Raw genomic sequence first — 25,173 nt, 5'->3', positions numbered from 1 at the left:
AATCAGCACTTAGCAAATATTTTTAGAAGTTATAATGCCAACAGAAATATCATTCGTGACTGATTTATTTTGAGAAGAAATGATTAAACTTACAAAGTGAACCATAATATTATTGTTTTTAAAAATAATATTATTATTTTTAAAACGACAATATTATTGTTTTAAAAAATAATATTATTGTTTTTAAAAATAATAATATTATTGTTTTTAAAAATGCTTCTAAATTAATAGGGCACAGGACAAGATACCCATAGTTTCAGAATATTTATTTTTTATGTGCAGCTATATTCCTAGTAGAAAATCTACAGAGTTTTTTTATATCACAAAAGCACAAAATACATCTCACATATTACTGTCAATTTACACAAAGGCACCATGGCTGTATCAAAGGAGAACATACAGTAGATGTATATTGCATGAAGAAGACACAGTCACGTTCTCAGAACTTTCAATTGAAAATAGTCTTCCCCAAATTAACTGTACCTGCCTGTTACAAAAAACAAACAAACAAAAAAAAACAAACAGAACATTGAAGTTGTTGTATCATAGAATAGAATTATAGTAATTCCCTGTTACATAACATACCCTGGGCCAGTTGGATCAGACTACATTTTGGTCTTTTCTTCAAGCTGAAGAAAAGAAACAAACTATGTGCTTGTTGTATAAGAGATTAGTTGTTATATCATCCTGTGGATGGAGACTTTGTGTTCTGCTAAGAACACTATACTACATGGCTCAAGAAATGCTTTAAAAGCAGTGGATACACAACAAGAAAATGATACAAAATGTTGTCCTCCAAACATAATTTACACAACATTTATGAAGGTGTAGACTGAACTTTTAACATGTTAATTCCAAATAAATAATTTTCACATTCTGTAAATTCCTTAATTTTTTTTTACATAGTTTGAATCTGAGTTCAGTGACTATGACTGTTAGCAGGAAATGTTTGTTTCCTTTTAATTAGACAAGCATATGTACACCTTGCACCAGCTATACCGGATTATGCAGTTTTATTATATAAGACGATACTGCTGCCACCAGTATACTGCATGACAAATGAATAGTATGCACATTTTCACTCAGACATGAAGAGATCTGTAGGTTACAGATGAATCCCACTGGTCGAGAAAATTGGATGCATTGCCAGTCCTGAAAATGTCTCCTGGTGGCATCACTGTTCCTAATACTGCTGTTGGCCCTCAATCAGGTTCACTTTGTCTGAAAGTTCATCAAGTGAACAGATAGTCAAGGAAACAAAATGGTCAAAATGAGCAAGACAGTTATGACACTGGCCATAGATGTGGCTATGGATCAACAGACTTACAGTTTAGAATGAGATTCAACTTACTGCCATCAAGTAAAAGCCAAAATGATTACTGCATTTACTCAAACTGCAACTGTGTTTTGAAGACACAATATGAAATCATCTCATATAATGATCACAATTTTACCATCTTAGATACAGATTCAGTTTGTGGAGCCTTTTAGGGTCAGGAAAAGGATATGTTTTCTGTTCAGATCCTGAATAGTTGACTGCACTTTTTTCTGGAACAAAATCTGAGCTTCACACATGCAGGCATCTTGGGTTATTTCACCTCTCATTTCCTCTGAAAGAGTAAGACAAATACATGAAGACAGTTATGTGAGAGGTGTTTCATTATATCTTTTGTTTTCTCTTCAGTCACTTAGCAGAAAGAAGCAACGCAGATGATCTACGTTGCTGTTTTGAGGATTGATGCAAACATTTTTGAAGCCTCCAAAGAATCCTTGTTAGTGTTCTAAATGGAAACTATTTTGCAGATGATGAGATTAAGTAAAGGTAAGGGCTATTTCTAAACTTAAGGATTCCTGATTGAAGTGTGTAGAGCAGTAGAGATTAGGCACAATCAAGTATCAATATATTAAAACATTTCTATCATTTGAACACTTACTGAGGTCCATGGGATTCTAGCACACATGGTAATTACCTAAGCAATCTATACACATGTATGTACAATCACAAATCACTGCAAAAGATTCAGTTCCAACATTCACATTCAATCCAAGCATCATTTTGGTTTCTTTAGTTGGATCAAAGTTCCTCATTAGCTGAACATTCCTTGCAGGACCAGTATCCTTACACTGGCACAGTACACTTTTATATTCTATGGTGTACTGGACCAGTAGAGCTTGTTGCTGGATTTGGTAGCCTTGGGAACAGTCAGTTGCAGACTGAAGAATGCAAAAAGAAAAAAGAGACACAAAAGATATCAAACAGTTTCTGTTCAATTTAAAGAGTCACAGAGAAGGCTTGGTCCATATTCTTCATTCTATTTTATACAGGGTTCTTCACTGAGGTGTTAATTAACCATGGATGCATTACTTTTGCTATTTATAGCTGATTTGATCAATTCTACTGAATTTCTGGTGCCCTGAAGGTAATATTTGATCACATATACAATATGAAGTAGACTGAAGAAATCTTTTAAATCTTTTTAGTAATGACATGGATATCCAGTTGTCCATGCAGGAAAAGACCACTACTTTTTGCTGCAGTCTTTAAGGGGACAAATACTTTACAGTGCCTCTCCAGGCAGGATATGATGGGAAACCAAAAGAAACAAAACCATGGTATCAGCCATGGCTGAAGTAAATCTTCAGGAAAGGTAGTTGAGCTATCTGACCTTGTAAGACATTATTTATAAGTCTGCCATGCCATGAATTTCCATTTGAGCCACAATGTCTAGCATGCTCCATTGTCTGCATTGTCAGGCACAAAATACCACAACTGCTGATGTTAGATGGTTGCATTCTGCACTCTAGGCAGTATGTGCCATAAGCTTTATACAGTCAAGCCTTTCTCTTTCCCAGAACATCAAATTCCGCCTTTTTGTCAAAGCTGCTGGCATCTGAGAAATATGCACAAGGCGTCTTTTGGTGTCTCTACCACCGGCATCAAAATTCAACAACGACAGATGTAAAGCTTGGTGGTTAAGTTCAGGAAAGTTCATGGTTTGTATTAAATAATACTAATAATATATTTCATTGCAAATGTCTCATTAGCTATAAAGGAGCAACAGTGACAACAGCATCAGAGAACATCTGGGTATTCACTTCTTGTGTATTTCAGGCATTCAGGGAATTGTATAGGTCTGTTGCTTGGACCACCCCACGCATTAAAAACTACACTACAGGGAATCCAGTGTGTTTAAATGTGACACCAAGGAGTACTGATAAAGCAGCACTGAAGTTCTGTACTTCTTTGCATTGGAAAATTGTCAGACCTATAGACCCTACTGGAGGCCTGGTATGAAACATGACTCTATTGGTACATTGTAAATCTATCTGGATTTTGTATTATTATGAAGGCGGTGACGTCTCACCTGATAAACTCCTTCAAATGCCATAGGCAACGAGTATTCAAGAAGCCACCAGCCAGCTGTAGAAGCTTTTTTTCACTGTAGGCCTTAGAGGAATTGCTGGGCTATCAGATTCACTACACAGACACTATGATGTACAGTATGATGACATAAAGTGTAAATTCTTACGTGAACATGTTTTCTGGTCTGCATTCAACACATATCCCACTCGACACTTGCAATTGTAAGAATCACCATTGTTGATACAAATATGCTGGCAGTCATGTCCCTGGGCACATGCATCTGAACCTGGAAAGAAACACCAACTGGCTTGGTAACTTGGCCAACACATGCAGTTAGTCCTATAATATTCACTCTTAAACCAGAGGCATGTGTCTAACATGTTACAAGTGCCTCAGTAGTTCTGTAATCTGTTATGGAAAAACATTAAATAACCCATTGTGCTGAAAAAATGTTGAAAGGAAGAAGTTTCTTACGTGAGCAGGTTTTCTTGTCCATATTCAGGACATATCCCACTCGACACTTGCAGGTGTATGAGTTCCCATTGTTGACACATGTGTGCTGGCAGTCGTGTCCCTTGGCACATGCATCTGAACCTGGAACGAGATGCTCACATCTCAGTGACTTATTGCATCAGAAACAATCACTTGGCTTTTTGAGGGGGTTTTGGACTCAGTTTTTTCATTAAAAAAAAGAAGTTGATGCCACAACCATTTGGCGTAGACCTTTCATTATGTCTCCTTCACTATGATTTCAGTTTTGCACTGCTTAAATCAGTTCTCAGTGATGGAAAACATTTTAAAGAGGTGTTGTGTTCTGATAAAGAACGCTTGTAGCGATGCTTTGAGATGCTGAATCACACAACAGAAATCAAATGTGCATAGTGAAAAAAAATCCAAGTTCTTACGTGAGCATGTTTTCTGGTCTGCATTCAAAACATGTCCCACTTGACACTTGCAGACATAAGAGTCATCACTGTTGACACAAATGTGCTGGCAATCATGTCCATGGGCACATATATCCATCCCTGAAAGGAAACACTTCCACATTTGACTGATCTCTGATGAGATCCACTGAGGAGCTCTTAGCTTGGAGTAAACTCTTTGAAGGGGTAAATCTCATTCAAGAAAATAAATGAAATACATGATGATGTGCTCCATTTCCATCATTGTTATTTTCAGTTTTAGTAACATATTAGTGAAAATGTGAAATGTCCAGGTTCTTACGTGAGCATGTTTTCTGATCTGCATTCAATACAAATCCTATCTGACATTTGCATATGTACGAGTCATCAGTGCTGACACAAATATGTTGGCAATCATGTGGCTGGTAACATGTATCCAGACCTGAAAAGAAAAACTTCAACATCTGACAAACATATACCTCTAATGGTGCAAGTCTGTATGGAACGTTGGATGGCAATGGTTACACTAACAGGTCATATAAACTGAAGCGTCTCCTGTTCACCAAAGATAAGTTGTGCCCAACACGCAAAGCAAGTCTTTCATGTCTACCCAGTTTACATCAATTAGAGAACTTTGGTCAGTAGAACTCATTATGATGGAGCTCTGTCAATCATCGATTTCAAAGCAAGCCTAAGACACATCTAAAAGAAAGGTCCAGGTTCTTACGTGAGCATGTTTTCTTATCTGGATTCAACACATATCCCACTTGACATTTGCAGGTGTATGAGTCATCGTCGTTTACACAAATGTGCTGGCAATCATGTCCATAGCCACATGGATCAGAACCTGAAACGAGACCACACGTGGTATGATATCTCATGTCGTCAATCAAAAAGACTTGGAGCCTCTGATTGACCATTGATCCTTTTGCAGTTGACAGTAACTATAGTTACATGCTCTGTGCCTCATTTTTCTATGTGTCTTCAAGGGCAGACACTTGTGGAGGTTTACAATTGGTACAAGTTGCAGCCATGAAGACGATACTATACACCTGTGTTTATCATTTGAAGAGTTCATTTGCAAAAACAGGTAACTCCGTTTTCAGAAAACTCATTTTTTATTGTTTACTTGAGATAATAATAATAATAATACTAACGCTAATAATTTATTTTTTCTCTATTTTGTCATGTATTTTTCTACTGAGTCAAATCCACTCAACTTCAGTTCGATTGATATTATCTCAAGTAAACAATAAAAAAAATCTGAAAATTTATCAAAACGGAGTTATCTGTTTTTGCAAATGAATTCTTCATTTTTATTAAGAACAAACTACTATTAAAGTACCAAATCTTTAATCCTTCTGTTAAATGCCTTTTAAACTTTACTTAGGTGCCATTACAGTTGAGTCACTGCATGAGAACATATTTTCTCTCATATTGAATGCAAAGATGATAATCGTCACTTTTGACACAAATGTGCTTGCAGTCATGTCCTTTGGTACATTTGTCTGTTCCTAGGAAGAGGCACTTTATTTTCAGAGATTTCAGAGGCCACGATAGCACCTACAAAATATATTAGTCAGATGTAAATCAATCCCAGGCTCTGTGTCAAAACTATTTTGAACAATTTGCATGAATGTCTCTAGCAAATACAAAACGGTTTCTGTAGTATTTCACGAGCATTGGGAACTCTCACTGAACACCACATGCACATCAAAAATAAAAGTCAGATTCTTACGTGAGCATGTTTTCTGGTCTGCATTTAACACATATCCCTCATGACATGAGCAGAGGTATGAATCATCATCTTTGACACAAATATGTTGGCAGTCATGTTTCTCATCACACATGTCCAAACCTGAAAAGAAACACTGGCAAAGCTAACATATTTGCGAAAAGCTTATGATGGGAAAAGAAGACAAACATTTTATGAAAACTATGGACATATTTTGCAGACCTTTTCCTTCAATTCATCAAGCACCGACATGTAGACTAAGCATTTACATAATAACCCACAGAAACTGCACGCAAACATGCAGGTCCACATTTTTAGCTGTGTGTATTTTCATATGCAATAAACACATCATATTAAACCGTTTCAATTGCCTCTATGCATCAGGGTGCTCATTCAAAATAAATTGCAATGATTGTTTATCAAGTACTTCCAAGATTGGGACATTTTGGCATTGGCAAGAATTTTCAAAAAATGAGTCTTTCATGTGAAAACATATTTTAACAAAGCTATTTCTAATTAATTAGGAATATAAAATGTTGAATTTCCTAACGTCCAAAGATAACTAGCCTAACACCATCACCCAGGAATGCTTGGGGTAGGTTAAGGCCAGAATAAAGTCAGAATGCATAACATCATCAGCCCTATGTTTCTATCTCCACATTTCATACATAAATAGTAATATTGGTTGCAGGAAACCACAGACATTGCTAAGCAATCCACATCTACTCATAAAGCCCGAGTTCTTAGATGAGCATGTTTTCTGGTCTGCATTCAACACATACACACGTGGACAAAATTGTTGGTACCCCTCAGTTAAAGAAGGAAAAACCCACAATTCTCACTGAAATCACTTGAAACTCACAAAAGTAACAATAAATAAAAATTTATTGAAAATTAAATAATCAAAAACAGCCATTACTTTTGAATTGTTGATTAACATAATTATTTAAAAAAAACAAACTAATGAAACAGGCCTGGACAAAAATGATGGTACCTCTATAAAAGATTGAAAACTATTTGACCAGAGTGACATGATTAACTCAGGTGTGTCATTTAATTGACATCACAGGTGTTTCCAAACTCATAATCAGTCAGTCTGCCTATTTTAAAGGGAGACAAGTAGTCACCCTGCTGTTTGGTGAAAAGGTGTGTACCACACTGAACATGGACAACAGAAAGCGAAGGAGAGAATTGTCCCAGGACATCCGAAAAAAAATGATAGACAAACATCTTAAAGGTAAAGGCTATAAGACCATCTCTAAACAGCTTGAAGTTCCTGTGACAACAGTGGCTCATATTATTCAGAAGTTCAAGACCCACGGGACAGTAGCCAACCTCCCTGGACGTGGCCGCAAGAGGAAAATTGATGACAAATTGAAGAGACGGATCGTTGGAATTGTATCCAAAGAGCCCAGAGCAACCTCCAAAGAAATTAAAGGTGAACTCCAAGGCCAAGGTACATCAGTGTCAGATCGCACCATTCGTCGTTGTTTGAGCCAAAGTGGACTTCATGGGAGACGACCAAGGAGGACACCACTGCTGAAAAAAACTCATAAAAAAGCCAGACTGGAATTTGCAAAAATGCATGTTGACAAGCCACAAAGCTTCTGGGAGAATGTCCTTTGGACAGATGAGACCAAACTGGAGCTTTTTGGTAAGGCACATCAACTCTATGTTCATAGACTCAAAAACCAAGCATACGAAGAAAAGAACACTGTCCCTACGGTGAAACATGGAGGAGGCTCAGTAATGTTTTGGGGCTGCTTTGCTGCATCTGGCACAGGGTGTCTTGAAAGTGTGCAAGGTACGATGAAATCTGAAGACTATCAAGGCATTCTGGAGAGAAATGTGCTGCCTAGTGTCAGAAAGCTTGGTCTCAGTCGCAGGTCATGGGTCTTCCAACAGGACAACGATCCAAAACACACAGCCAAAAACACCCAAGAATGGCTGAGAGAAAAGCGTTGGACTATTGTAAAGTGGTCTTCTATGAGCCCAGATCTGAATCCCATTGAACATATGTGGAAGGAGCTGAAACATGCCATTTGGAGAAGACACCCATCAAACCTGAGACAACTGGAGCTGTTTGCTCATGAGGAGTGGGCCAAAATACCTGTTGACAGCTGCAGAACGCTCATTGACAAATACAGAAATCGTTTAATTGCAGTGATTGCCTCAAAAGGTTGTGCAACAAAATATTAAGTTATGTGTACCATCATTTTTGTCCAGCCCTATTTCATTAGTTTTTTTTTTTTTAAATAATTACGTTAATCAACAATTCAAAAGTGATGGCTGATTTTGATTATTTAATTTTCAATAAATTTTTATTTATTGTTACTTTTGTGAGTTTCAAGCGATTTCAGTGAGAATTGTGGGTTTTTCCTTCTTTAACTGAGGGGTACCAACAATTTTGTCCACGTGTGTATCCCTCCCAGCATATGTATCTGAACCTGAAACAAGACACTCCTATTTGTAACTGAGCCATCAGCAGCAGCTTTCAGTATACCATTGTGAGTCAGTTTATAATTTAAGTTATGGTCATATACTCCATAGCTCTGGGTCCACAAACTAAATTCACAATTTACTTCCTAAGCATTTACAACAACTTACATAACTTGGTGTGAATACATCAAGAAAACAGTGCATCACTTGGCTGTCTAAATGAAAGTGTTTCTAAACACCAATAGTTTAAATCCATTCATTACTCTGCCAATGGAATGCGATGGAGTTATTTGACAATCAGAGTACGTTTGTATGTCTCTTCGCAATATTACTTAAAAACAAACAACAAATTTTCAGGTAAGGTCAGAAAGGCACAAGGACCAAGTGATTAGATTTTGGCAGTGATGCGGCCTATAGTCTGGATCCATGGATTTGTTAAAGATTTCTGTATCATTGCGAGATAGCAGCACGCTGTCACAGTAACTATGACAACAAGTGAACACTACATAAGTAGCCTGCCGACGATCACATGATTGCGATCCTACTATAAATCGATCGCTGCAGACTTTATCCAACAACTAAGCAGCCTTGGCAGAATACTGCCCTCTTGAGTGTCTTTCTTTTTTAAATCAGTACCAGACTTTGAGAGAAGCCTCAAATCTGAGACACTTCATCTTGATATGAAGCATAGAAGTAAAATTCTGGTTCTTACGTGAGCATGATTTCTGGTCTGCATTCAACACATAGCCCTCTCGACACTTGCAAAGGTAAGATTCACCATTTGTGACACAAATGTGCTGGCAGTCATGTTCCTGGATGCACACATCTGAACCTGAAAAGAGACACTTTGACAGCTAACACTAACACCACCACTTAGGAATCCTGAGTTCGTCATGATGCTCAGGACAGAAACAGTCACATGCTCTATCTCTTTTTTCTCTTTTGAACCAAGCAACTTAATTTCTGTAGTAAAGCAGTGAATCTGCACTTACAAACCTTCAAACAATGCAGGAGTCTTACGTGAGCATGTTTTTCGGTCTGCATTTAACATATATCCCAATCGACACTTGCAGATGTACGAGTCATCATTGTTTTCACAAATGTGCTGGCACTCATGTCCATGGGTACATGGATCAGAACCTGAAAAGAGACATATCAGTATGTGGGTGACATCTTCCGGGCTTTGCAAAAGTTCTGTTAACAGTTTCATGATCTTTGGAGACGTTTACATGTCGGAGTGAAAAATTCCATTAAACAAACTGAAAGTTCTACCTTATAGGCAGGTGTCATTAATACAAATTTATTCTGGTGAAGTTGTATCAGGATGGAAGTCAAAAGAGTTGAGATATCTGCTCTCCTTCGTGTTGGCCACAACAAGTCTGACATAGCCAAACAGCTGACCATCAGCTGGATGACCGTCCACAGAGTCGCGGAGAGGCTCAAGAATGATGAAGATCTTTTCAGGTCTTCACCATTCTAGTGGTGACTGATAACCTGATGTCAAGATCTGACCAATAGATTTAGGAAAGTTTAATGATGTCAAAACTGTCTCTCCAATAATATGTCCTATAGGCGTGGCAAATGACCAACCAGCTCAGTATCTCTGTTTATTCTTGTAATGTTATCACTGCTAAGAACTGCTCCTGGATTTTCTGTTCACAATAAATCTTGTTGCCCTTGAATGCTGACTTCCTAGTGATTTTTTTGAAGGTATTTGTAGAAGCTTTCTAGAGATTTGAGCATGGTCTGGTGTTGAACTCTGGCCCATGATTTAGGACTTAGTTTCTACGTCACTCAGTAACACAAAAGCTCTTGTTAAGAGATTGAATAATAATAATGGATTAGATTTATATAGCGCTTTTTTGGCCACTCAAAGCACTTCACAACACACTCACACATTCTCACTCTGGTGGTGGTAAGCTACATTTGTAGCCACAGCAGACCTGGGGCAGACTGACGGAAGCATGGCTGCCAATCCATGCCTACAGCCCCGCTGACCACCACCAACATTCACACACCAGTGTGAGAGCAGCACTGGAGGCAAGGCGGGTAAAGTGTCTTGCCCAAGGACACAACAGCACATGACTAGGCGAGAGCGGGAACCGAACCGCCGACCCTTCGATCATTGGATGACCTGCTCCACCACCTGATCCACAGCCACTCGGCCGCTGAGCTGCTGGTGGTCTGAAGTTCGAATCCAACTCCTAATTCCAATACAACATGATTGTACAAGTCATACCAAGCAGTGGACCTCAGTGTTGTGATCTCACTAATTCCAAAAAATGCACTCTATTACAAGTTTGCTAAAAAAAGGTTCAGGTTCTTACGTGAGCATGTTTTCTGGTCTGCGTTTAACACAAATCCCATTCGACACTCGCAGATGTACGAGTCATCAGTGCTGATACAAATATGCTGGCAGTCATGTCCCTGGGAACATTTATCCAGACCTGAAAAGAAAGACTTCAACATCTGGCAAACATATTCCTCTAATGGTATAAGTCTATGCGGAGCTTTGGATGGCAATGGTTACGCTAACAGGCCATATACACTAAAGTTTCTCCTGTTCATCCAAGATAAGTAGAGCCCACCTTAGAAAGTCCCTTACTAGCTCATACAATGTAAATGGAGGCCACAAAAAATGTCATGTAAAACACATAGGAACCAACCAAAAACAAAGAATAAAGTATGGTTCTTACGTGAGCATGTTTTCTGGTCTGCATTCAATATATATCCCACTTGACATTTGCAGATGTATGAGTCATCACTGCTGACACAAATATGTTGGCAGTCATGTCCTTGGGCACATGTATCTGAACCTGAAAAGAAACACTTTCACATCTAAACTATAAGAAGCCCTGAATTAGTTACATTTCATACAAGTCCAAAATATCCTTTAGATGAGTTTTAACAAGGATTTTGGCTGTGGAAAGCAAATGATGTTGATATTTTGTTCTTAACGATTTTTATGATCAATAGTATGTAACTCAAAAGCTGGCAGAAAGCAGTAGATCAAATTCTATCAGACCTCAGTAGAGGTGTAGCAATAATTCCACTTCACTTACTGAACAGTGGTACTCTGTGATTTGGAGAAATCATCTACAATACTGTGCAAAGGTTTAGGGTCACCCAGACCCTAAACTGGGCGACTATGTGTGAGTTTTCCATGAAACCTCAGACACATCCTAGAAAGTCAAAACTCAGTTTCCCCCTATCTACATGCCAACACTGTAAACCAAGTTTCTGAAAGTCCTCTCCTTGGAACAAGTTTTTCAAAAGATATGGTTCAATGACCTAAAACTGTGATTGCATAAGGATAAATGATCAGAAACAAAAAGCTGTGCTTTAAAAAATACCTCGTGTACATACGGCCTGAGATGAGATGATAAATGACTTACTCCTTGCTGCAGATGAAGGTGAAAGCTCCACTCTCACTGATGCCACTTCAAAAATGTTTGCTCTCAACTTATTGTGCTCATAGCTGTCTAAATTCAGAATCTTCAGTTCCCTATTTTACTCACTATGTTGCTTATCCTCATCTTTGCCTTTTTTCCAGTCTAAAGTTCTGTAATGTCCTTTATTCAGATATTACTAAGGCTTCTCTTTATTGCCTTCAGTTGCTTCAAAATGCTGTAGTAAAGGTTATCACAAGTTTGGATTATCCAACATCTGACTAAGACAGCTTTCAGTCCTGAGATATCCACGTAGAACGAGAACTTTTAGAGTTTGAGCCACTCAACAATCCAGGCTTTCACCATGGCCTGCTTACTTAATCTGTTATGAATGTCTCTTGTGTCTCTGTCTGTCCTGATCTGTTTCGTGCAACCCAAAACACTAGTAACAAGAGATGTTATGTGGTATATTTACAGTATGGAGTATCAAAACAAATGATGATCAAAAGTGGTCTGAACACAGCCTAGAACCCGAAGTTCTATGTGAATTGTTTCATAATATTTCATTCTATGTCTGGTATGGCTTTCCTCACTCAATGCCAGATAAAAGCTTAAGCAAGGTCCAGTCAAAATCTAACTTCTAGTCATGTCCAACATATTTATATAGTTTTCAGATGAGAAGTCATGCAAAAACACTGCAGGGTTTGGGGACTGTGACGATGGATAAAAACATAAAGACACAGAAAAAGATTCTTACCTGAGCATGTTTTCTTGTCCGGGTTCAAGACATAGCCAGAACGACACTTGCAGCTGTAAGAGTTGCCATTGTTGACACAGATATGCTGACAATTGTGTCCCTTAGCACATGCATCCCAACCTGAAAGGAAACACTCCAATGTCTGATTGGCTTAAGTCAAGTGAAATCAAAGACTTCTATGTTAGTAAGCTGTAAGTCTGAGTGAGCTGCCACATGCAGGTTAGTTTGCTTAATGTCTGTGCTTCAACTACAGGTTATAGTGAATTTGCTGTAGACAGTTGCTTGAGAAGAAAAGACATGTTCATACACTACCATTCAAAAGTATGGGGTCACCCAGACTATTCCTTATTTTCAATGAAAAATCACACTTTTGTTCATGTGCTAACATAACTGTACAGGAGTTTTCTAATCATCAGTTAGCCTTTCAACACCATTAGCTAACTCAATGTAGAATTAAAGCTGCAAGCAGCGATGGACGGGTCCTCGCATCCACGCTGGTCGTGAATCCACGCACGTCCACCAGGTGGCGCTGTGACTGAGAGTGTATGTCGGCCTCTGAATCGCATCTGGACCAGAGTCCAATCATACATTTAAAATTTCAGCCAGACTGTAGCATGTTCAGAGCAGTTACAGAGCATTTCCTGTCTATCCACCAGGTGGCGCTGTAACTCAGAGTGTATTTCACACAGTGGATGTGATGAGGGTTGGACTCTGATCACTCATGAAAAGTTTCAGGCTGATTTGATCATGTAGAGGCCAGTTATACAGCATTTACTGTCCCTCCATCAGGTGGCGCTGCGACTGAGAGTGTCTGTTGGCCTGTAGATGTGATCAGGATTGGATTGTGATCACACATGGAAAGTTTGAGGCAGATTGGAGCATGCAGAGGAGAGTTATACAGCAGTTGATGTTTCATGGCGAAGCATCAAAACGCTGATGGTCGCCATGGCCACGCCATTTGGCTTCTGGTTAAACTTTTGATAACTTTTCCAAACCAAGTCCTGCTGTGTGGACTGACAAAATTTCAGGTCTCCTGGAATTATCCCCTAGGAGGTATTAACTCTCAAAAATGAGAAAAATCATCAAAAATCTCACAATTAATCCAAGATGGCCGACTTCCTGTTGGGTTTAGGACATGGCTCCAAGAGGCTTTTTTGTGCGTCCTGATGTGCTCTATAAGCCTCCCAAATTTCATGGATGTAGGTGAAACGTGCTGGGGGGGCTGTTTGTTAAAAATACTGTAGGGGGCGCTATAGCATGTGCAGTGCCGAGATGCATACAGTGTTGTTCCTTGGGTCAATGGTGATGTGTGTGGTAATTTTTGTGAGCATTGGAGTATTCCTAACCTGTCAGAAAGGGCTTTGTTTTTCATGGCGATATTTGGTTGCTACGGCAACAGCGTTACATGAAATGTCACACCCTTCACAGTGTGTGATTGTCAAGAGGTGAAGACTCGACTGACCAATTTCCAGCATGATATCACCAAGTTTGGGGCCATTGTACCTGAAAATATAAGGCCTTAAACTTACTATTACCAACAGGTGGCGCTATGACTTTTTCAAAATTTATGAGTGTGGATGTGTTCAGACTGGACCTGGTATCCAGCATGTGAAGTCTGAGGCAGATAGGATGTTGTTCAGCTGAGATATGAATCGTTAAATTTTCATGGCGAAACATCGAAATTGGTTTGGCCGCCACAGACACGCCCTTTGATGACAAGTCACCATTTTCACTGGGATGCATCATCAATGTGTTTAGGCTGTTGTCACTGCATTTGAAGTGAATATGATCAACCGGGTAACAATAGGGCATGAAAGTGTAAAAGATGTCTATTTCCTGAAACCACAAGGTGGCGCTATGACTGTCAATGAATATCCCTATGTGGATGACATCAGGACAGGACTGTCATCATACATGTAAAGTATCAGGCAGATTGGAGCATGTTGAGAAGAATTAGACACCACTTCCTGTTTCATGGCGAAGGATCAGTTGTTTGAGGCTCCGCCATGGCCACACCTTTTGGCTTCTGGTTGAGTTTTTGATAACTTTTCATCAGAAAGGTCTGGTGCATGTACTGGCCAAATTTCAGTTCTCTCAGACTTATCCACTAGGAGCTATAAATTTTGACAAATGTACAGCAAATTCAAGATGGCCGACTTCCTGTTGGGTTTAGGGTGTGGCTGTGATTGACTTTTTGGTGTGTCCTGATGTGGTGCATATGCCCACCAAATATTGTAGCTGTAAATAAAACATTGTGGAAGTTGGCCTAATGACCACTGTTTCAATTTTGCAGGTGGCGCTATAGAGCCATTTTTTCACACATATGCGCAACTCCCATAAAATATCAAATTTTTCGCCAGTCCTGATGTGCACGCCAAATTTCACGCGTTTTGGTTCATGATAAGGCCGCCAAAAAGGCAAGTCATTTCCCGAGGAGCGATTAAGTTTGAAAAATTTACAGCAAATTGAAGGTGGCCGACTTCCTGTTGGGTTTAGGGCGTGGCTGTAATTGACTTTTTGGTGTGTCCAGATGTTCTGCATATGCCCACCAAATATTGTAGCTGTACATGAAACATTGTGGCAGTTGGCCTAATGACTACTTTTTCAAGTTTGCAGGTGGCGCTATAGAGCCATTTTGCCACGCACATGCGCAACTCCCATAAAATATCAAATTTTTCGCCAGTCCTGATGTGCATGCCAAATTTCACGTGTTTTGGAGTATGATAAGGCCGCCAAAAAGCCAATTTACTTTACGGGAGAAAAAAAAAAAAAAAAAAATAATAATAATAATAATAATAATAATAAACCCTAGGGTTTCAATAGGGTCCTTGGCACCGCTGGTGCCTTGGACAGTCGGTGCCCTGGCACCGCCTGTCCTTCGCACCCTCGGTGCTCGGACCCTAATTAGACCACGGGAGTGATGGTTGCTGGAAATGTTCCTCTGTACCCCTATGGAGATATTCTATTAAAAATCAGTCATTTCCAGCTAGAATAGTCATTTGCCATGTTAACAATGTCTACACTGGATTTCTGATTTCATTTAATGTTATCATCATTGAAAAAAAACTGCTTTCCTTTCAAAAATAAAACATGAATATTTCTAAGTGACCCTAAACTTTTAAACAGCAGTGTATGTTCAACTGGCTTTTGAATTCAAGCCAGAAGAATTACTGCCCATCTTAGTTTTCCAACTAAGAGTCCTTGCAGTACCAAACACAAATCTGCTGAAGGCTGCACTCTTCATATAAACTGCATGTCTTTTGTGCTGATGTGAACAGACATTCAGTGAAACAGAAGTTAGTTGAACTCCACTTCAGGTTCAAACTGAAACCAAAGAGCAAGTTTTTCAGTTTGCATGACTGAAAGTTTTTTAACAACATGCAATAAGTTCAACACTGAGGAGAATGTTGCATGACTAATATATGTAACCTGCATTTGCTGGTTTGGGTGCTTCCAAAAGTTTAAAGGAGAAATGAAAATGCACACTTTATCTGATAGAAATGACTAAAATAGTGGGATTTTTTCTCTCTGAAGTACTTTCCTCTCAATAGCTCTTTTAACTGGGCTTCCAACTACATTGGTCATTTGTCCCTACTCTCTAATACTATCCATAGGAGTGTATTGGTGAGAAATGTTACATGTAAACTGCTACAATTTACTGAGGTAACAGACATATTTCACCCTTTTTAATATAACTGTTTTAAAGTTGTTTTAAACTGTTCAAAAGTTTGACTAGTTCTACACAGAAAACAGCTTAGTTCTGTTTGAGGAAAGATCTTGGTTTTGGTGAAAATTTGAACTTTCTTAAGGTCAGGGGTGAAAGTAAGCTGGTACGGTCCGGTACTGCATACCGGCAAAAGATCTGGTGGCGGTACGTAGTACTGGAAAAAGACCCGGTGATGGTACGCCGCACGGCTGCCTGCTATCGACCGTTCACTCATGAGAGCGCATGTGTATCTACTTTCCATAACACAGCGACTGCTATGGCCAGTAGCAGCCAAATAGAAAATAGGTGCGCTTGAGTTATTACACTGGGACATTTTCCACAACTACTCAATAGACGTCAACAAGCCCCGCTTGCGCCGGGACGGGGCGAGCAGTAAATTACACCTGAAATTCCACACGTTCTTGTGATTGGCTGAAAAACTTTCAACAGGATTTACAAAGGTTATCATAGACAGATACATATTTTAAATAAAAACGGAGAGAAGCACCACAGAACAGTCAAGATTTTTTTTTTTTTTTGTCAAAGCAATAATGCAGAGGAAAATACCCTCTTTGATTAAAGGAAAAGACAGGAACACTGATGAAGGGTTACCACAGAAAATCAGAAACTAACTGCTACTACTATAACTACTTTAGGCCTCTGTAGAAAATCTTGTAGGTGATGTGTTTTGCTGTTTAGTTCCATTTTGAGTGTTTGCTCGTGACCTCATGTCTGTTCTTACAGCCTTGTATTCTGGATGTTTATCAGTGTTTCAATTAAAGCAAAAAGTTTACCATATTTTCAAGTGTTATTAATTCCTATCTATGCCATTGGCCTACAGTAAAATAATATGTTTTTGTTTGTTTGCATTTTAACTTTGCTATTTTAAAATATATGAAGTTAGAGCGAGACGAGGATTTTGGTAATAGTACCGGCAAGAATTTAAAACTACTTTCACCCCTGGTTAAGGTTAGAGAACCTTTATCATAATAAGCATAATAACAAGCATGTGGCTAAGTGACAAGCATGGCTCATGTTAACAGCAGGTTTAAAACAGTTATCAAAAAGTGACCTTCAGTGTTAATGTCTACTGTTTTGTTGAGTCATCCATACACTCTGAAATCCTCCTGGACAAATTCTGAGACTCTACAACAAGTGAGACCGACAAAACGGGGCATAACAGTTCTCACACGACAACCTGAGATAGCACAATAATAACATCTAACTGCAGTTCGTAATAAGTTCCCCTGGTCAGAGGGGAGCAGCAGAGCTATACCGGAATGCTTGGCAGCAGCTAGACCCATGGTTGAAGTTGAAACTGGAGCTGTGGTTGTAGTTATGATTATTGCCATGGCAACCGATATAGATATAGTTACTCTGCCAAGGAACGCGGCAGAGTTATGTGACGATTGGCGTACGTTTGTCTGTCTGACTGTCTGTTTACAACATTACTCAAAAACAGACTAACAGACGTTGATGAAATTTTCAGGGAAGGTCAGAAACGACACAAGGACCACCTCTTTAGATTTTGGCAGTGATGCGACCTAAAGATTTTTGTATCAGTGTGAGACAGCGGCACGGTGTCACTGTATCTATGACAACAAGTGCACGTTACGTCAGCTGCCTGCTTAAGATCACATGATTGTGATCCTATTACAAATCCATCGTTGTGGACTAATCAGGACTTATCCGATACAAGGAACAATTGATTAATTTGTGGGGATGTTTACGAGCATAGCTATTCCCGCTGCCTGCTACAGGTCATGTGATTCGGTGTCTGTGCATAACCTATACATGCATAACACACGCCTGTGGTCATCGTAAGGTCATTTTGTTTGTGGGTACATCCATACTACCAGTCAAAAGTTTGGACACACCTTCTCATTCAGTGCTTTATATTTATTTGTATTATTTTCTACATTGTAGATTAATACTGAAGATTAGCACTTTTGTGTTTACATGGGAGTATTCTTTTATAGTTTTGCTGTCTTCAGTATTAATCTACAATGTGTAAAACATTTAAATAAAAAGAACTGAATGACAAGATGTGTCCAAACTTTTCTGGTAGTGTATATTAAATGGCCACATTCTTTAAATTGTGTGCTTCTATCAAATATAACAGATGGGTCACCAGAAACTCCAGTACTGACTAATCTCAACGTTCATTCAGCTGTCCTCTTTTACAAATGCATTCTGCGTGGTAACCCAAAATTTACTGAGAGTGTAAAAGTAGTTCAGAACAAAATCCCACTGTGACTTTTTGGGGGTTTGCTCAATATTTTTTTAAAAAATGTCAGAATTGCACTTTCATATAAAAACCCTTGTATTTCTTACATTCCAAGTTCTGATGTCACCCAAATTTACCAAAGGCAGTTGAGCTGAATGAAGCATTTCTGCAGCCTACGGACTATATAAATAGAAATAAATTTACATTTAGTGGAAAACATGTAAATACTTGAGGTTTTGATCCTCCAGTTGTAAACACCTAAGAGTTTTTCATTCCATCATGATTTAAAAATGTTTTTATACTTCTTTTTTTTTCTAACAATTAAACTAATTGGATAAGATCATTAATTGTTAAAATTCTGGTTATGTTTCGAGACAGCCAGGTGCGACGCTTCCCAATCTTTAGTCCTCATGCTAAGATTTTCTCCCAATTACATCTCAAATTTAACACAAGCTAATTTGCTTTTTGCTTTGCACGATAAGCGTTAATGTTCTGTCAGAGATGGCAAGAGCCCAAATTTTACACCAGCTTAAGCACATCTTCCAGTAACTGAGCAGGGCACACGGCATGAGACACAAAAGGCAGTGCAGCGAGTAAAGAGCAGCACGCTCCCTGTGAAAGTCATAGACAGCATCATGTTAGGTTTCAACCATTTTAAAGTAACCTAGGATGTAGATTTTTGCTCTGAATCAGCAGATGAAGCAGTGATCAGAGGTTTGTCTTCTTCTTTAGGTTGGTTAGTACAGAACGTAGTGTGCATGTTTAATGCTGACTGCATTAATTCCACTCTACTTTTTCACCATCTGTATGACAACAGTTAGTGAACACCTTTTTGGTAGGAAATCCAAATACAGGCAGTAAATGACTTGTTACTTTGCCCTTGTTCTTAAGACCAAAGAAGAGGACCAGTGACTTTAGAATGGAGATTCCCTCTATGGTGCTGCCCATGTCATCACAGGTTAATATGAGAAGACAGATGTGACATACCGTTGTCTCCCTTATTGCCACGTTCATTATTTATTCCATAATGATCCTTCCTGCCACCTAGGCCTAGTCCGTTATCATCAATTCCAGCATCTATTGGAATATCAGCACTCCCATTATCCTCATCCTTACCACACAAAGTTTCCCTAAATTTGGAAGTGAGCTTCTCTATGACGCCATAGGTCTCCACATAGAAGACATGGTCATCATGTGGAGGGCTGGCCATGAGCCGGAGGGACGCCATATCAGCTCTGTCTACTCCCACTGCGTAGATCTCGATTCCTGATGCTCGTGCTGCTGCTGACACTTCCTCCACCTTGTCCTGGGGCCTCCCGTCTGTCACTATGATGGCCACTTTGGCGATGCTCTTGAAGCCAGTTCGAGCTCCTGCCTCCTCAGTGAAAGCTTTCTCCATCGCGGTCTTGATGGCCATGCCTGTCATGGTGCCTGAAGCAAGGGGCTCAACACGGGCCACTGCCTGCTTCAGGGAGGATTTGTCAAAATACTTCTTTAGCAGAAACTCAATCTGCACTGTGCTGGCATAATTGACGAGGCCGACTCGGGTGGCATCAGAGCCAATATCTATGGTGTCCACCATGTCCTGCAGAAACTCCTTGGCCTTTGCAAACTCAGCGGGGCGCACACTACGTGAGCTGTCTATGATGAAGACCAGGTCTATGGGCCGATTTCTGCAGTTAGAATTTGGTTCTGTAAAAAACAAATGGATGTTATAATTGGTTTTGCAAGTGTATTTATCTTGTTATATCACAATATTACAGCACTGTTAAAAAAATAACCAGGTGAAGTTTATACTTAGCCACAAATCTAAATGCACACCACAACAAAGACAGAGCTCCAATTAATTACTTTTTTTTAGTAAAGTTTGGTCAAAGCTTTTTTATTCATTTATTTCTTCTTTTCATTCAACTTGGGTCATTCCATAACTGGAGAACATTTTACATCCCACCCATCAAATGTCAAATAATCCATGCACAAAATACTAAAACATGCAGTTGCTGCATAAACGTATTTGTCCTGAGACCAAATCTAAAAAAAACCAAGGAGGAAGGAATGTTTGAAAATATTTTGTAAAATACCAAATAAGTCTGGAGTTCCCAATAAAGAGTAACTTTACTCTTCTCCAACCCCTCTGATGACCAAATTGAATCTCAAATAAAACAGTTAAAATGAAATAGAAATCTATTCTTTTTGGTATTATTTTTTATTGATGTCTCTTGTAATTGTGGAAATTTTTTTTAAATCAACAAAATATTTTAAATCATAATTATTTTCCTGGAACGTGTGTCCCACAACATGTATCAATCCTGTTGAAGACATTTTTGCCTTTTGTGTCCCGTTTCTGTCATTTTCTGTCTTGTTTTTTTCTTTTGTGTCTTGTTTTTGCCATTTTCTGTCGGTCATTTTATGTCGTGTTGTTGTTTTGTCTTCTTTATGTCATTTTTGTGTCTTGTTATCATCAAAAAGTTTTCTGAAAGAATGTGTAGATCAATATGTCCTCTCTTCTATTTTTCATATTTTCATAACATTGTCAGTCTTGATTGAATGTCTCACTCTACTTCATATTATCAGGACAAGACAAATTATTTCTGCTTTTTTCTTGACTGTTTTCCATCAGTAAGCTTGTCCTCTTGCTCAACAGTAACAGCCAGCTAAAAATCTAGATTCTACTCCTGAGAAAAAGCTAACATTAACATCAATTAGCAACCCTGTTATTAGAGTAGGGTTAGCAAACAACAAATAAAACATTGAATAAAAATGGGGCCATTGATGTGTAAGCTGAGCCAATCAAGCCTTTGATAGTTTATTAACTTTTTTTGTGAATATGTAGAAAAATTTGTATAAGAGAAGGCTTATTTTTCAAACATTTTGAAGCCCAAATGTCCTCCAGTTCTGGAATGAATCCTGTACTGTTTTTGATTTTTCTATTGTGCAGTATTTTGTACTTCATCTTTTTATTTCTCTGCTTCATGTTTTTATTTGCCAGTAAAGCATTTTGTGTATGACATGGTGCTGAATGATGATTGCTGGTTCGGTACCTGCACTGGTTCTGCTGGATGCAGGAGAGTCTCTGCGCCTCAGCGGGGTCAGCAGCTGCTGGTCGGAGGTCTGGTAGCCATGAAACCTGGAATCAGTGCCACCAGCTTTAACAGGAGACAGAGGAGAGGAGACAGCATTAATGCGGTGGCTGCTTTAGTTAAAGGCAATGAAAAGCACGTATTCCAAGAAGATTACTGTTAATTATTATTATTGCTACTGGTATTATTATTATTGTTATTATTATTATCTGTTGACTTCTTATGAGCCTGAGATCCTCAGGTGGATTCTTCTGGTTGTTCCAAAGTCGAGGCTTAAATCTAAGGGTGACCGAGCTTCCTTCATCAGGACCTCAACTTTGGAACGACCTGCCTGAGGAGAGTTAGTAACTTCTTTTAAATCATTTCTGAAAACCCACTTTTATAGATTTGCTTTTATATGAACTTTACTTTTAGATTTAATTAGTTTTAATGGTTTATTCTGTATTGTGTCCTGTTCATTTTAGATGTCCTCTCTTGTTCTATTTCACTTTTAGCTGCCCAATTATTTGGTGTGAGGTCATCTCTCTCATTCTTTAATTCCCTATCTTTTTTATTTCTATCTTTTAACCCTCCATCTGTTTCTTTAATTTTTAAACTGCCTCGTTCCCTTGTTTGATATGGGGGCTAATCTAGCTATTAATTTAACTCATTATCATTTTTAGTATTTATTTGAATTGACTTCTTTGCCATGTGTACTTGTTTCTTGCTTGATTGTCTGTGTCTATCCATCTATCCATCTATCTATCTATCTATCTATCTATCTATCCATCTATCCATCTATCCATCTATCCATCTATCTATCTATCTATCTATCTATCCATCCATCCATCTATCTATCCATCTATCTATCTATCTATCTATCCATCTATCCATCTATCTATCTATCTATCCATCCATCCATCCATCTATCCATCTATCTATCTATCTATCTATCTATCTATCTATCCATCTATCTATCTATCTATCTATCTAGCTATCTATCTATCTATCTATCGATATATATACAGGGTGACACAAGAAACAGGAACTTTTTAACAATCCAATAAAACCAAGAGTGATGGAAGAAAAATAATTTATTCATAGTAATTGAAACCTTAAAACATGCCATTTAAGAAACAATGATGGAATTTTCATTTTTAAAATGACTTCCTGTAGATGGCGTCCTCCTGTACGAATGCATTCTTGAAATCTACCTGGGGCTATCTCAAGAGTAAAGTGTACAGGACTCGACCAAGAACTCTGGATGAGTTAAAACAGAGAATTCAGGATGAAATTCAGAGTATCTCAGCTGAGATGTTGCAGCGGTCAATGAGGAATCTCAACAGCAGATTTCAAGAATGCATTGGTACAGGAGGACGCCATCTACAGGAAGTAATTTTAAAAAAAATGAAAATTCCATCATTGTTTGTTAAATGGCATGTTTTAAGGTTTCAATTACTATGAATAAAATATTTTTCTTCCATCACTGTTGGTTTTATTGGATTGTTAAAAAGTTCCCATTTTTTTTGTGTCACCCTGTATATGGGTGTGTGTGCCTGTATATAGTAATTTTGAAAAATAAAACTGATGCATTTGCTGTAACTGCTTTTCCTGATCATTTTTTTCCTTCTTTTGTTTTTGCTTGAAGCTTCAGTATTTCTTATTCATATAAGTATATCTGAATTGTCTTTATTGCTGTGAACATTTTACATTTTCTGAAATGGTGTGCTGTCTTGGCCAGGTCTCCCTCGGAAAAGAGATTTCAAATCTCAAGGGACTTCCTAGTAAAACAAAGGTTCAATAAATACATATAAATAATAAAAAGAAACAATAATAAACAAAATAAAACTAATGAATTTTTCCAACTTATGGGGCTGCGTTAGGGCACACAGACTACATGAAATCCCAAATCCTACAGGTTCATGACTCACACTGACTTTGTATCCACTAATTTATCATATATACAATAACTTAAAAACCAGAAAGTCCTCTCGTGTGCGTTTGCACACACACAGGAGGATTACTGCACACATCCACAGAACACATTGTGCGTAAAGCATCTACCGACAGACCTCCAGCTCTCCGTCCCTCTGGCGGCAGGTGGTTGTGGGCACCTGCTCGGACGCCCCGCCGCGGCTGGAAGTCCGGGACTGTATAATCATCCAGTTGGAAATCCTGAAAAGTTTCGGCACTCGGCACTTCATCAGAGGTTTGTTCAAAAGATGCGATATCTTCGAAGGGCTCGCGGCTTCTTGGATGGACCTGCGGGGACAGTCGGGAGACAGGAGGACCGGCTGAGAGGATCTGCCGGCGCTGGGACCGAGGCTGTGCCAAAGTTCCCACAGACAGGATGGTAGCGAGGCAGACCACTACCCACATTAATGAAGCCATGATGCCAGCGCACAGTTGCTTTTCTGTGGTCCCCCTCCTCCTAGAACTCAGTGATGCCTGTTTATATGGTCTGATCCACGGCCCAAAAGGCGTGGAGAACCAGAGGCCCAATCCAGAGGCTCTGAGGCCTGGACAAGTGAGGGAGGTTTCAGAGCAGCAGCTGCTGTTCCATACTGTAAGTCTGCACCAACAAAGAGTTCTGTCACTCTGATTTCCACATTTTAATCATACAATATTGGCCTACAGTTGTTTCTGTTTTACGTTTTAGATCTAATGTATCTCAACTTTCATTCCAAAACAATATTCCATATCACTTTTCAACATTTTGGAAATGTTTTTAAAGCTATTTCTTCCCATTTTGATTTCGATTTTTATGTATTTTTTATTTATTTATTTTAAAGGAATTGTGAGCAATGGCAAAAAAATTAACATTTAGATGCAAGTGATTGGACCCTACACTTCCATATATGGGTCCAAAATGAACCATATAAAAATCAATATGTTATCCTAGTTTTGTCATTTTAGTTAAAAATAATAATTAAATAATAATAAATTTATTTTTCACTTTATAACAGATTTTGAGCATTTTGATGATTGAAAAAGAAGAAAATTACACAGGACAGCAAATAGAAGGATGTCAACATATATATATATATATATATATATATATATATATATATATATATATGCACTGACAGTCAATAGAAACTTTGAGACCATATTTTTCAACATAATTTTATTTTGAAGCCCGAAACTGGATTTTCTTCATATGAATCATTTGTTTAGCATATTGGCATACAGAAACAAAAATCTAAAGTTTCAAGAATGATTTCAAAATAAAGAATTTCACAAAAGAAAACGGCACCTGCCAAACACAAAGTCACAACAGTCAATACCGAGTATGGCCTCCATTTGCTTCGATGCAGGCAGCAATCCGTCGGCGCATGCTTTGGACCAGGCTTCTGACTGTGGGTTGGGAACAGCCCATACGCCTGGCTACATCACTGTAGCTCAAACCGGCCTCCACCATACCCAGTGCCCGGAGACGTTGTTCATGTGATAGACACGGCATGATGCTGTTCACTGGACTAACAGTGGTGGCCTTTTTTGGGCCTTTATATAGGCCTTCAAAACCCATTCTCACATTGTGCAGATACTCACTGAGTATTGCTTGGTGTGTATTTGGTTCACTTTTGCAAAGTGA

At 38.7% G+C, this 25,173-nt stretch overlaps 1 protein-coding gene across 1 annotated transcript; it reads right to left on the bottom strand.

Annotated features, from left to right (window-relative positions):
- Positions 1 to 1,470: 1,470 nt before the first annotated feature.
- Positions 1,471 to 23,969, bottom strand: LOC110967585 (matrilin-3-like). Its single transcript, XM_051945206.1, has 4 exons — positions 23,651 to 23,969; positions 21,561 to 21,665; positions 19,636 to 20,211; positions 1,471 to 1,610 (listed from the first exon to the last, which is right to left on the bottom strand). Exons 1-4 carry the CDS (start codon positions 23,967 to 23,969, stop codon positions 1,471 to 1,473), a joined length of 1,140 nt encoding a protein of 379 aa, XP_051801166.1.
- Between the last annotated feature and the right edge of the window lie 1,204 nt (positions 23,970 to 25,173).

Source organism: Acanthochromis polyacanthus, chromosome 1 (genome assembly GCF_021347895.1).
Source record: "Acanthochromis polyacanthus isolate Apoly-LR-REF ecotype Palm Island chromosome 1, KAUST_Apoly_ChrSc, whole genome shotgun sequence".
Lineage (NCBI taxonomy): Eukaryota > Metazoa > Chordata > Actinopteri > Pomacentridae > Acanthochromis > Acanthochromis polyacanthus.
This window is presented reverse-complemented; position numbering and strand designations above follow the sequence as displayed.

What these genes read in the sequence shown, in the direction of transcription:
- LOC110967585 (XM_051945206.1), bottom strand. Translation starts at nt 23,969, where the DNA reads ATGGCTTCATTAATGTGGGTAGTGGTCTGCCTCGCTACCATCCTGTCT. An exon ending in ATCCAGCAGAACCAGTGCAG is followed by an intron (nt 20,212 to 21,560) that starts GTACCGAACCAG and finishes TGTTTTTTACAG; the next exon opens with AACCAAATTCTAACTGCAGA. An exon ending in ATTTAGGGAAACTTTGTGTG is followed by an intron (nt 1,611 to 19,635) that starts GTAAGGATGAGG and finishes TTACTCTTTCAG; the next exon opens with AGGAAATGAGAGGTGAAATA.